At 46.0% G+C, this 13,276-nt stretch overlaps 1 protein-coding gene across 3 annotated transcripts in view; it reads right to left on the reverse strand.

Annotated features, from left to right (window-relative positions):
* Window positions 1-13,276, reverse strand: part of RICTOR (RPTOR independent companion of MTOR complex 2) — a 115,429-nt gene that overhangs the window by 76,092 nt on the left and 26,061 nt on the right. For all 3 annotated transcript variants that reach the window (XM_075842177.1, XM_075842168.1, XM_075842187.1), the window contains exon 3: window positions 3,370-3,467. In XM_075842177.1, coding sequence (XP_075698292.1) covers window positions 3,370-3,467 — 98 coding nt within the window. The remainder of the gene's footprint in view (window positions 1-3,369; window positions 3,468-13,276) is intronic.

The following is a 13,276-nucleotide window of genomic DNA, read 5'->3' on the forward strand; positions in this document are numbered from 1 at the left end:
ATTTGCCGGGAGCCGGTAGTGGCCAGAGAGCGCACCTGCACGGCTGAGAGCGTATACAGCGGCCGCGCGCTCCTCCTGCATCATTTTCTGTTGCGGGAACCTACATACAGGCACTTTCCTGACAGGCAGAGGACACATCGCGGGAGGTCAGTACATGGTGGGAGAAGGTAGTCCTGTTATGAGTGGCTACTGTGTGAGAGGAGGGGCTGGGGGAATCCTTGCTATGACTACTTTGGGGCGTCTGGGTCAGAAAAGGCTTCACAACGACTACTCCTGGGGGCAAGCTTACTCTTACTCCATGTTGAAGGAGGAGGAACGAGCTACTGCATCTACTTAGGAAGTCGAGGGACTGTTTTGATAACTAGCTAAGTGGACTGGAAGTGAAATGTGGGCCCCAATTTTTAGGGTACATCTACATGGAGTCATAATGGGGGGAACCGGCCATACAGCATGATATTTGAGGCGCCTTACTTTTGGATCAGGCTCCTAGACCTGCGATAATCCACTGTCCATATGTATGAAAATACATGGACATTACATTATATTCTGGATTTTTGGATTCACGCAATGCATCCCAGCTCCTCTGAGCATCAAACACGGCAAACCAGCCTGCAGGGGAGAGTCTGCTGCCTCGTGGCCGGGCATTGTCAGCTGTTTAGCTGCTTGTAACTTCTAATCATCCCCTCCTGTAATGGAAATCAGTTCTCCATTATACGGACTTGTGCCTATACACAGCCGGCAATCTGAATAAACAGAGCTGCAGTGTACAGCATGAGGGACAGAGCGGCAGCCTGAACCTCTGATGAAACCATCCCAACAGACAATGCAGCTAAACTGTATCGGTGATCGTCCGTATAAACCCCATCGTATAAAGTGTTTGAATTGCCGTTTTTGAGTGTGGAATTTGCAAAGTCGTGTAATAAACGCAGCGGTTTTGCAAAACTGTAATAGAACCGTAAAAAACGTGAACACAAATGAGCAATAAAAAAGCAGATGCAACGTGAACACGGACCACAAAGCGCTTTAATCTCTTTATAGAGGACAATATCTTTATACGTCGCCACGAAAGCCACGAGACGAGACCAAAAACACGAAAAAAAAATAATTTGCAAAAAAATGGGGCAATTCCTGGAAACTAAAACACAACCGCAGGTCACACACACAACACACAACACATTACAATATTATTATTATAGATTTTATGTTCTTACACACTGGGAAGATGAAGATCAGTCACAAATATCTATATCCCTCACCTCATATACCATCATGGGGTCAACGCTATGGCAGGCACTATCATACCTCAGCTGCTGCAGAACCTCATTTGTAAGAAACTGCATGTGATTGACATGAAGCTTCCACTTCCTATTGTAAAAGAGGTTCTGCAGCGACTGCCTAATCAGATAAAGGAAACATTGTCCTGAACACTTGGCCGACAGCTTCTTCTCTTGATTCCCCCATACAAGTCCAGCTGGGCCGAGCACGCAGGTGTTTTCAATGGGTAGAGGGGGATAAGCCGTTGGCAGGCACTTCTGGAGGCGGGTTATGTCCTGCGAGAAAAAAAGATCGGGCATGTTGAAATCAAACATGCCCGATCATACTTTCCCACGACATCTGCCCTCGGGGGAAGAGTCTCGTACACATTAGATAGTCGGCTGGTGCCACCAAATTTGTCATCTAATGTGTACGGGCACCTTGAGATCTCCGTCTTAAAGCCACGGACACGAGATGGAAATCTGATGTGAGATCTACAATTGCCGTTTTGCCCAAAACCTCCACAAACATTCTTGACAATCTACACACAAAGATCATACAACTTATTGCAAAAGGAGACGGTGGCTCTATTATAATGTCCACACAGATGGAGCTGGACGCTTTACCACACACACAGATCACAATCATGTATGGACGAAAAGCTTAATATGGCAGATCAAAATTATGTTGTTCTGCAGCAGCTGAGGTGTGAACTATGAGGTTCTGCAGTAGCTGAGGTGTATATTATGTTCTGCAGCAGCTGAGATGAGTATTATGAGGTTCTGCAGCAGCTGAGGTGTGTATTATGATGTTCTGTTGCAGCTGATGTGTATTATGAGGTTCTGCAGCAGCTGGGATGTGTATTATGAGGTTCTGCAGCAGCTGGGATGTGTATTATGAGGTTCTGCAGCAGCTGGGATGTGTATTATGAGGTTCTGCAGCAGCTGAGATGTGTATTAAAAGGTTCTGCAGCAGCTAAGATGTGTATTATGAGGTTCTGCAGCAGCTGAGATGTGTATTATGAGGTTCTGCTGCAGCTGAGATGTGTATTATGAGGTTCTGCAGCAGCTGAGATGTGTATTATGAGGTTCTGCAGCAGCTGAGATGTGTATTATGAGGTTCTGCAGCAGCTGAGATATGTATTATGAGGTTCTGCAGCTGCTGAGGTGTATTATGAGGTTCTGCAGCAGCTGAGATGTGTATTATGAGGTTCTGCAGCAGCTGAGATGTGTATTATGAGGTTCTGCGGCAGCTGAGATGTGTATTATGAGGTTCTGCAGCAGCTGAGATGTGTATTATGAGGTTCTGTTGCAGCGGAGATGTGTATTATGAGGTTCTGCAGCAGCTGAGATGTGTATTATGAGGTTCTATAGCAGCTGAGATGTGTATTATGATGTTCTGTAGCAGCTGAGATGTGTATTACGATGTTCTGCAGCAGCTGAGGTGTATTATGATGTTCTGCAGCAGCTGAGATGTGTATTATGATGTTCTGTAGCAGCTGAGATGTGTATTATGATGTTCTGCAGCAGCTGAGGTGTATTATGATGTTCTGTAGCAGCTGAGATGTGTATTATGATGTTCTGTAGCAGCTGAGATGTGTATTACGATGTTCTGCAGCAGCTGAGATGTGTATTATGATGTTCTGTAGCAGCTGAGATGTGTATTACGATGTGCTGCAGCAGCTGAGATGTGTATTATGAGGTTCTGCAGCAGCTGAGATGTGTATTATGAGGTTCTGCAGCAGCTGAGATGTGTATTATGATGTTCTGTAGCAGCTGAGATGTGTATTATGATGTTCTGCAGCAGCTGAGATGTGCGTTATGATGTTCTATAGCAGCTGAGATGTGTATCATGAGGTTCCGCAGCAGCTGGGACACAAAACTGTACAGAACGTAATTTTAAATAGAGAGGGGTTAAGACATATCAGTCAATCTGTGGTTGACAGGAGATGGAATGGCCTACAAAAGGGATCTGACAGACTGATCCTGCAGGAAGAGATAAGCGGCAACTATGTAACGCCGCTCATCTCTGTATAATGTGATGTTTATACAAATATTATATGCAGAAAGGTCAATATGTTATGGGAAAATTACCATTGATGTGAATATCTCTTACCTTAATAAAGTTGTTCAGGTGACCCAGCTTGCGCATGTTAGAAACTCCATGAAGTTTGACCACATTTTGTAAAATTTCTCTAAGGTTGTCGCTTGGTTCTGGATGAAAGAAGGGAAAGAAGGATAAATGACTAGATTCATGTTTAACGCCTTTCCAAGTTAATAAATAATGTGGCCAGTGGCTGCATTCCCACCCCCTTTGGCCACATTTTTGATGGACTCGGAAAAACCCCTTTAAGGACCAATCACATTTTTTCACCTCGACATATCTGAATGCGGCTTTATTATTTATTTTTTTTGCAGGATATGATGTACTTTTCATTTGTGCCATTTTGAGTTCTATATACCGTAGGTTAGCATTTTGTCTACATTCGCAACCAAATTGTCCCAACACATCTCAAATGAAGCAACTTTGCAATAGGTCTGAATTTAAGATGTCCTATCACTGTGTCTACAGCTCCTATGAAAACCTATCGCCATGGTGACAGACCACAAACAAACCCTTTGTAGTCTGAACCTGTACTCTCTTTAATCTGTCCTCTACTTCTAGCTAACCTACCGACTGTATGTCAGCTAGTAGTATAGGAGCGATAGAAGGCAATATGACTGCAGAATCAGGATACACATGGTTTGTTTGTTGTCTGTTACTATAACGATACATTGGTCTGCATAGGAGTAGAAAAAAAACAAAACATTTGGAAATAGTCACTGAAGACCTATAGCAAAGTTGCTTTACTTTTTCATTTCAAATGCATTGGGGCAATAAAAATAAAATAAAAAAATTGTTGCAAAGGTGGTACAAAAATATAAAAAAGATGAGCAACGTTCTGTCCCTGAATATGAAACTTTCTGTAGGGCTGAACACTTATGACCTCAATTACGATTAATAAACGCTTATTTAGGCCACACCCGACACCTATTTGCCATTAAATTAACATATATACCCTGATCCTGCTGTATACTACTGTATATAACATACCCCCCGACACAGTATAATGCCAACAGTGCTCCCCACACAGTATAATGCCCTATAGTGCTCCCCACACAGTATAATACCCCATAGTGCTCCCCACACAGTATAATACCCCATAGTGCTCCCCACACAGTAGAATGCCCCATAGTGCTCCCCACACAGTATAATGCCCCATAGTGCTCCCCACACAGTAGAATGCCCCATAGTGCTCCCCACACAGTATAATGCCCCATAGTGCTCCCCACACAGTAGAATGCCCCATAGTGCTCCCCACACAGTATAATGCCCCATAGTGCTCCCCACACAGTATAATGCCCTATAGTGCTCCCCACACAGTATAATACCCCATAGTGCTCCCCACACAGTATAATACCCCATAGTGCTCCCCACACAGTATAATGCCCCATAGTGCTCCCCACACAGTATAATGCCCCATAGTGCTCCCCACACAGTATAATGCCCCATAGTGCTCCCCACACAGTATAATGCCCCATAGTGCTCCCCACACAGTATAATACCCCATAGTGCTCCCCACACAGTATAATACCCCATAGTGCTCCCTACACAGTATAATACCCCATAGTGCTCCCCACACAGTATAATGCCCCACAGTGCTCCCCACACAGTATAATGCCCCACAGTGCTCCCCACACAGTATAATGCCCCATAGTGCTCCCCACACAGTATAATACCCCACAGTGCTCCCCACACAGTATAATACCCCACAGTGCTCCCCACACAGTATAATGCCCCATAGTGCTCCCCACACAGTATAATACCCCATAGTGCTCCCCACACAGTATAATGCCCCATAGTGCTCCCCACACAGTATAATGCCCCATAGTGCTCCCCACACAGTATAATGCCCCATAGTGCTCCCCACACAGTATAATGCCCCATAGTGCTCCCCACACAGTATAATGCCCCATAGTGCTCCCCACACAGTATAATGCCCCATAGTGCTCCCCACACAGTATAATGCCCCATAGTGCTCCCCACACAGTATAATGCCCCATAGTGCTCCCCACACAGTATAATGCCCCACAGTGCTCCCCACACAGTATAATGCCCCACAGTGCTCCCCACACAGTATAATGCCCCACAGTGCTCCCCACACAGTATAATGCCCCATAGTGCTCCCCACACAGTATAATGCCCCATAGTGCTCCCCACACAGTATAATGCCCTATAGTGCTCCCCACACAGTATAATACCCCATAGTGCTCCCCACACAGTAGAATGCCCCATAGTGCTCCCCACACAGTAGAATGCCCCATAGTGCTCCCCACACAGTATAATGCCCCATAGTGCTCCCCACACAGTATAATACCCCATAGTGCTCCCCACACAGTATAATACCCCATAGTGCTCCCCACACAGTATAATGCCCTATAGTGCTCCCCACACAGTATAATACCCCATAGTGCTCCCCACACAGTAGAATGCCCCATAGTGCTCCCCACACAGTAGAATGCCCCATAGTGCTCCCCACACAGTATAATGCCCCATAGTGCTCCCCACACAGTAGAATGCCCCATAGTGCTCCCCACACAGTATAATACCCCATAGAGCTCCCCACACAGTATAATGCCCCAACAGTGCTCCCCACACAGTATAATACCCCATAGTGCTCCCCACACAGTATAATGCCCCATAGTGCTCCCCACACAGTATAATGCCCCATAGTGCTCCCCACACAGTATAATGCCCCATAGTGCTCCCCACACAGTATAATACCCCATAGAGCTCCCCACACAGTATAATGCCCCAACAGTGCTCCCCACACAGTATAATACCCCATAGTGCTCCCCACACAGTATAATGCCCCATAGTGCTCCCCACACAGTATAATGCCCCATAGTGCTCCCCACACAGTATAATGCCCCATAGTGCTCCCCACACAGTATAATGCCCCATAGTGCTCCCCACACAGTATAATGCCCCATAGTGCTCCCCACACAGTATAATGCCCCATAGTGCTCCCCACACAGTATAATACCCCATAGAGCTCCCCACACAGTATAATGAACCAACAGTGCTCCCCACACAGTATAATACCCCATAGTGCTCCCCACACAGTATAATGCCCCATAGTGCTCCCCACACAGTATAATGCCCCATAGTGCTCCCCACACAGTATAATGCCCCATAGTGCTCCCCACACAGTATAATACCCCATAGTGCTCCCCACACAGTATAATGCCCCATAGTGCTCCCCACACAGTATAATACCCCATAGTGCTCCCCACACAGTATAATGCCCCACAGTGCTCCCCACACAGTATAATGCCCCATAGTGCTCCCCACACAGTATAATGCCCCATAGTGCTCCCCACACAGTATAATGCCCCATAGTGCTCCCCACACAGTATAATGCCCCATAGTGCTCCCCACACAGTATAATGCCCCATAGTGCTCCCCACACAGTATAATGCCCCATAGTGCTCCCCACACAGTATAATGCCCCATAGTGCTCCCCACACAGTATAATACACCATAGAGCTCCCCACACAGTATAATGAACCAACAGTGCTCCCCACACAGTATAATACCCCATAGTGCTCCCCACACAGTATAATGCCCCATAGTGCTCCCCACACAGTATAATGCCCCATAGTGCTCCCCACACAGTATAATGCCCCATAGTGCTCCCCACACAGTATAATACCCCATAGTGCTCCCCACACAGTATAATGCCCCATAGTGCTCCCCACACAGTATAATACCCCATAGTGCTCCCCACACAGTATAATGCCCCACAGTGCTCCCCACACAGTATAATACCCCATAGTGCTCCCCACACAGTATAATGCCCCATAGTGCTCCCCACACAGTATAATACCCCATAGTGCTCCCCACACAGTATAATGCCCCATAGTGCTCCCCACACAGTATAATGCCCCACAGTGCTCCCCACACAGTATAATGCCCCATAGTGCTCCCCACACTGTATAATGCCCCATAGTGCTCCCCACACTGTATAATGCCCCATAGTGCTCCCCACACAGTATAATGCCCCATAGTGCTCCCCACACAGTATAATGCCCCATAGTGCTCCCCACACAGTATAATGCCCCATAGTGCTCCCCACACTGTATAATCCCCCATAGTGCTCCCCAGAGTATAATGCCCCAAAGTGTTCCCCACACAGTATAATGCCCCATAGTGCTCACCACACAGTATAATGCCCCATAGTGCTCCCCACACTGTATAATGCCCCATAGTGCTCCCCACACAGTATAATGCCCCATAGTGCTCCCCACACAGTATAATGCCCCATAGTGCTCCCCACACAGTATAATGCCCCATAGTGCTCCCCACACAGTATAATTCCCCATAGTGCTCCCCACACAGTATAATGCCCCATAGTGCTCCCCACACAGTATAATGCCCCATAGTGCTCCCCACACAGTATAATGCCCAATAGTGCTCACCACACAGTATAATGCCCCATAGTGCTCCCCACACTGTATAATGCCCCATAGTGCTCCCCACACTGTATAATGCCCCATAGTGCTCCCCACACAGTATAATGCCCCATAGTGCTCCCCACACAGTATAATGCCCCATAGTGCTCCCCACACAGTATAATGCCCCATAGTGCTCCCCAAACTGTATAATCCCCCATAGTGCTCCCCAGAGTATAATGCCCCAAAGTGTTCCCCACACAGTATAATGCCCCATAGTGCTCCCCACACAGTATAATGCCCCATAGTGCTCACCACACAGTATAATGCCCCATAGTGCTCCCCACACTGTATAATGCCCCATAGTGCTCCCCACACAGTATAATGCCCCATAGTTCTCCCCACACAGTATAATGCCCAATAGTTCTCCCCACACAGTATAATGCCCCATAGTTCTCCCCACACAGTATAATGCCCCATAGTTCTCCCCACACAGTATAATGCCCCATAGTTCTCCCCACACAGTATAATGCCCCATAGTTCTCCCCACACAGTATAATGCCCCATAGTTCTCCCCACACAGTATAATGCCCCACTGTTGCACTGTTTGTCTTCTGCAGCTTGTATGTCTTACAATACAAGCTGCTAGAGCCGCTAAGTAATCAGTCCGACAGCCCAGTTAATTATTGGCTTATCTGTAGCCTCTCTCCCGAACCCTATTCTATGCTGACATCTTTACAACCAAAGAAAGTAATCATAAATCAAATAAGATGCTATATAACAACAATACAAATATATATATATATATATATATATATATATTGTAAATTACATATGATGTAAATGTAAATTACATTGCAATAAGAAAAAAATGTCTGCAAGATAGAAGAAAAAAATGATCCAGCGCTGATGGTAGTTAAAAGGGAAAAAAAAGTCCTGCCATGACTAAGAACGCAGACCGCGTTCGAAACGCGTATGCTCGGGTATACACCCTGACTACTCCTACCTTGGGACTGTGTCTCCCTTTTGATTTTAAGGATTTCTCCAATAAACATGGGACTTGTTTTTCCCTTTTAACTACCATCAGCGCTGGATCATTTTTTTCTTCTATCTTGCTGTTCCACAGCGCGGGCCGTCGCGGGGATCCGAGCGACGCTGTTGGAGACGCAGACCGGTGAGCTGGAGGTTCTCTCCCTGTTTCTATATTAAAAAAATGTCTGCATAGCCTTTGATGTCAGGATTTACTTCTGTGCTTTGGGTTATTGTCGTGTTGCATCGACCAACATCTCTTTATCTTGAGGTCATGGACTGCTACTCTAATATTCTCCTGTAAAATGTTTTGATACACCCTTATATTTATTGTCCCCCTCAATGATCACAAGGCAGCAAAGCAGCCAAAAAACCATGATCCTCCCTCCACCATAATGATGCCCCATCCACCACAATGACACCCCCTCTATCACCCTTCACAGTTGGGATAAGGTTTTGCTAGGACTGGGCAATTAATCTTAAAAAAAATAAAAACAAAACCGAAATTCAGCGCAGATAACCGAGGTCATCTTGCGCATTTCGGTTTTTACTAGGGCTGGGAAATTCGGACCTAAATCAAAATCACGATTAATTAAACATGTAACATCGAAACGTATCCCCTGAGCCAGCTGTATAAAATATACCTGACACTGCCCCGACACAGTATATTGCCCCATAGCTGCCCCAACACAGTATAATGCCCCCATAGCTGGCTGCCACCACACCGTATAATGCCCCCCATAACTGCCCTCCACACAGTATAATGCCTCATAACTGCTTCTACATAGTATAATGCCCCCATAACTGACTTCCACGCAGTATAAAGCCCCTATAGCTACCCTAACACAGTATAATGCCCCCCATACAGTATAAAGTCCCCCATAGCTGCCCCCACGCTGTATAATGTCCCCACAGCTGCCTGATAAAAAGAATAAAATAGATACTCCCCTAACCCGTTCCAACGACAAGTGGAGAAGATCCGTCTGCACTCCGGTGTGTGCGGCACGACGCAGACAGGCGCGATGACGTCACTGCCTCGTGTCCGGCGATACATAGTGAATGGTAGAGAAGGTCCCCTGCTCTACCATTGGATTCAGCTATATCTGCGTCCTGAAGATGCAGATACAGTTTAAACCGGGAAAAAATTATTGAGAAAACCGAAATTCACAAGAGGACTTTGATTAATTGCGCTGAATTTCGATTTAAATTATTTTTCCGATTAATTGCCCAGCCCTAGATTTTTTTTCTGTATCTGCGTTCTCAGGACGCAAATACAGTGGAATCCTATAGTAGAACGAGGAGCCATCGGTTCCCTGCTCTACTATTCCCTGTGTAATGCCAGCCACTCACCGCAGACGGGCGCAATCTTGTCACTGCCTCACGCCTGTCTGCGCTAGGCTTCTGGCATATACCGGTGTTTCAGGCATCCTATTTGTCCACTGAGTCCTCAATGCTTACCCTATTTAATTATTTTTTTACCCTCAATGCCCACGCGCCACTGCGAGCGGACAGTGCCCACCTCAATGGTATATACACGGATGATGGGGGTTACATACAGGGATGATGGGGGTAATAGACAGGGACGATGGGGGTAATACACAGGGACGATGGGGGTAATACACAGGGACGATGGGGGTAATACACAGGGACGATGGGGGTAATACACAGGGACGATAGGGGTAATAGACAGGGACGATAGGGGTAATAGACAGGGACGATAGGGGTAATAGACAGGGACGATAGGGGTAATAGACAGGGACGATAGGGGTAATAGACAGGGACGATAGGGGTAATAGACAGGGACGATAGGGGTAATAGACAGGGACGATAGGGGTAATAGACAGGGACGATAGGGGTAATAGACAGGGACGATAGGGGTAATAGACAGGGACGATAGGGGTAATAGACAGGGACGATAGGGGTAATAGACAGGGACGATAGGGGTAATAGACAGGGACGATAGGGGTAATAGACAGGGACGATAGGGGTAATAGACAGGGACGATAGGGGTAATAGACAGGGACGATAGGGGTAATAGACAGGGACGATAGGGGTAATAGACAGGGACGATAGGGGTAATAGACAGGGACGATAGGGGTAATAGACAGGGACGATAGGGGTAATAGACAGGGACGATAGGGGTAATAGACAGGGACGATAGGGGTAATAGACATGGACGATAGGGGTAATAGACATGGACGATAGGGGTAATAGACAAGGACTATGGCGGGCTGATATATACAGGGATGATGGGGGTCCCTGTATATTACACCCATCATCACTGTATATAGCAGCCATCAACCCTGTATACAGGGATGATGGGAGTTGTATACAGGGATGATGGCTGACTGGTATATACAGGGACAATAGGGGTTATATACAGGAATGATGGGGGTTATATACATAAAAAGAGATCAGCAGCACATCATAGTCCCAGGAAACACTCACAAGGAACGTTATATCAGGAGAAAATTTTCAAATGGTGCAAGCAGTGTGGAGTCGTAGCCAGTCCATCTCCAAAATAGACACAAGAAAGTAGAGAGACCGCAGCACACGTCGTTACCAAAGTATCAAAAAGGTGTCTTTTTATTTCACCATGATAAATAGCGACGTTTCGACCCAGGTGTGGGTCTTTCTCAAGCCTGACCGTGTGCTGCGGTCTCTCTACTTTCTTGGGGGTTATATACAGGGATGATGGGGTAATATACAGGGATGATGGGGGTAATATACAGGGATGATGGGGGTAATATACAGGAATGATGGGGGCAATATACAGGAACGATGGGGTAATATACGAGGGACCCGATCATCCCCGTATATACCAGCCAGCATCCCTGTATATAATCCCCATTATACCTGTATATGTCAGCCCGCCATAATTCCTCTATATAACCCCCATCAACCCTGTATATAATCCCCATCATCCATGTATATACCATTGGGGCGGGCCGTGGAATGTGGGCATTGAGGCTAAACACAAAGTAAATGGGGCAGGCATTGAGGACACCATGGACCAATAGGATGCCTGAAATGCTGTTATATGTCAGAAGTGCAGCGGAATCCGAAATGATGTGCCGAGCCACACAGACCAGAGGAGCAGAGGGATCTCCTCCACTCGTTATTAGAATGAGGTAAGGTGATTATGTATTTTATTAGTTTTATTAGCCACTATTGGGGCTGTGTGGGGGCATTATACTGCATGGGAGCAGCTATAGAGACATTATACTCCGTGAGGGCAACTATGGGGGCATTATACTGTGTAAGGGGCAGTTTCAGGGGGGAATATTATATACAGTAGTATACAGCAGGCTTAGGAGATATAAATTAACTCAATGTCGTGGCATGCAAACATGGGGTGTGGCATGCATAACGGGGTGTGGTATAAAAAAATATTATTCGTAATCGAGGTTACATGTTCAATTAAGCGTGACTTTGATTTAGGTCATTATCGCCCAGCCCTAGGTTTTGGTGTGCAGTGTTCTTTTTCCGCCAAACAGTGTTGTGCATTTTTGCTAAAAATTTCCACTTCTGTCTCATGTGTCCAAAGAACAATTTGCCAGAAGCATTGTGGAACATTCACGTGGTCTCAGGCAAACTTAAGAGGACCACTATGGTTTTTTTTTTGGACAGCGGTGGCTTCCTTCGTGGTGTCCTTGTTTGAACACCATTCTTGTTCAGTGTCTTTCTTATAGCGGACACATGAACAGAATTTTTTTCAGTTTGCAGAGTCTCCAGTAGGTATTTTGCTGTTCTCCTTGGGGACTTTCTTACCTTTCAGGATTGCCCGTTGTACTCTAGTAGTGATCTTAACTGGACACTCAGTCCCAGGGAGAGTAGCAGCAGTCCTGAATTTTCTCCATTTGTAGACAATGTCTAACCGTGGATTGGTGTACACTCATTTTGTAGCCTTTCCCCAGCTTCATGCATCTCTAGACTAGAACACGTTTTCTGAGGTCTTCTGAAAGTTGTTTGCCTCTAGGCATGGTTCACACGTCCCTTTCAAAATTCGTCTCGTGCAACGAGTGAACCCAGCCCAACCAATCTTTCTTGAGAAGTAACCAGGCTGTGTGTGCCTCTCTATTTAATAGACAAAGCACCTGCGAAACCCACACTTCCAATCTCATCTCCTTAACTAAAATACCTCTTGCCAATTCGCTCCCGGAGAAGTCATTAACACAGAGGTTCACTTACTTTTTCTCCCTGCACTGTGGATGTTTACTCAATGTGCTCAATAAAAGAAATGAACAGTACAACTGTTTGTGTTTTATTAGTCTAGTTAGATTGTGTTGGTCTAGAATTGTGACAATAACAATCAGACCACAGTGTATTAGTAACCAATGCAGAAATCTAGGTAGTCTAATTTTCTTTCAACTGTATGGCATAACAGGATTCACACAAAATTTACATAATTGCAAAATACATAACTGTGGCAAAAAAAAAATGCCACAAAACGTGCTCGTATGCATACACGCTAAGACTAAGTCCACACATAGCGGACT

The sequence above is a fragment of the Rhinoderma darwinii genome, chromosome 1 (assembly GCF_050947455.1).
Source record: "Rhinoderma darwinii isolate aRhiDar2 chromosome 1, aRhiDar2.hap1, whole genome shotgun sequence".
Taxonomy (NCBI): Eukaryota; Metazoa; Chordata; class Amphibia; order Anura; family Rhinodermatidae; genus Rhinoderma; species Rhinoderma darwinii.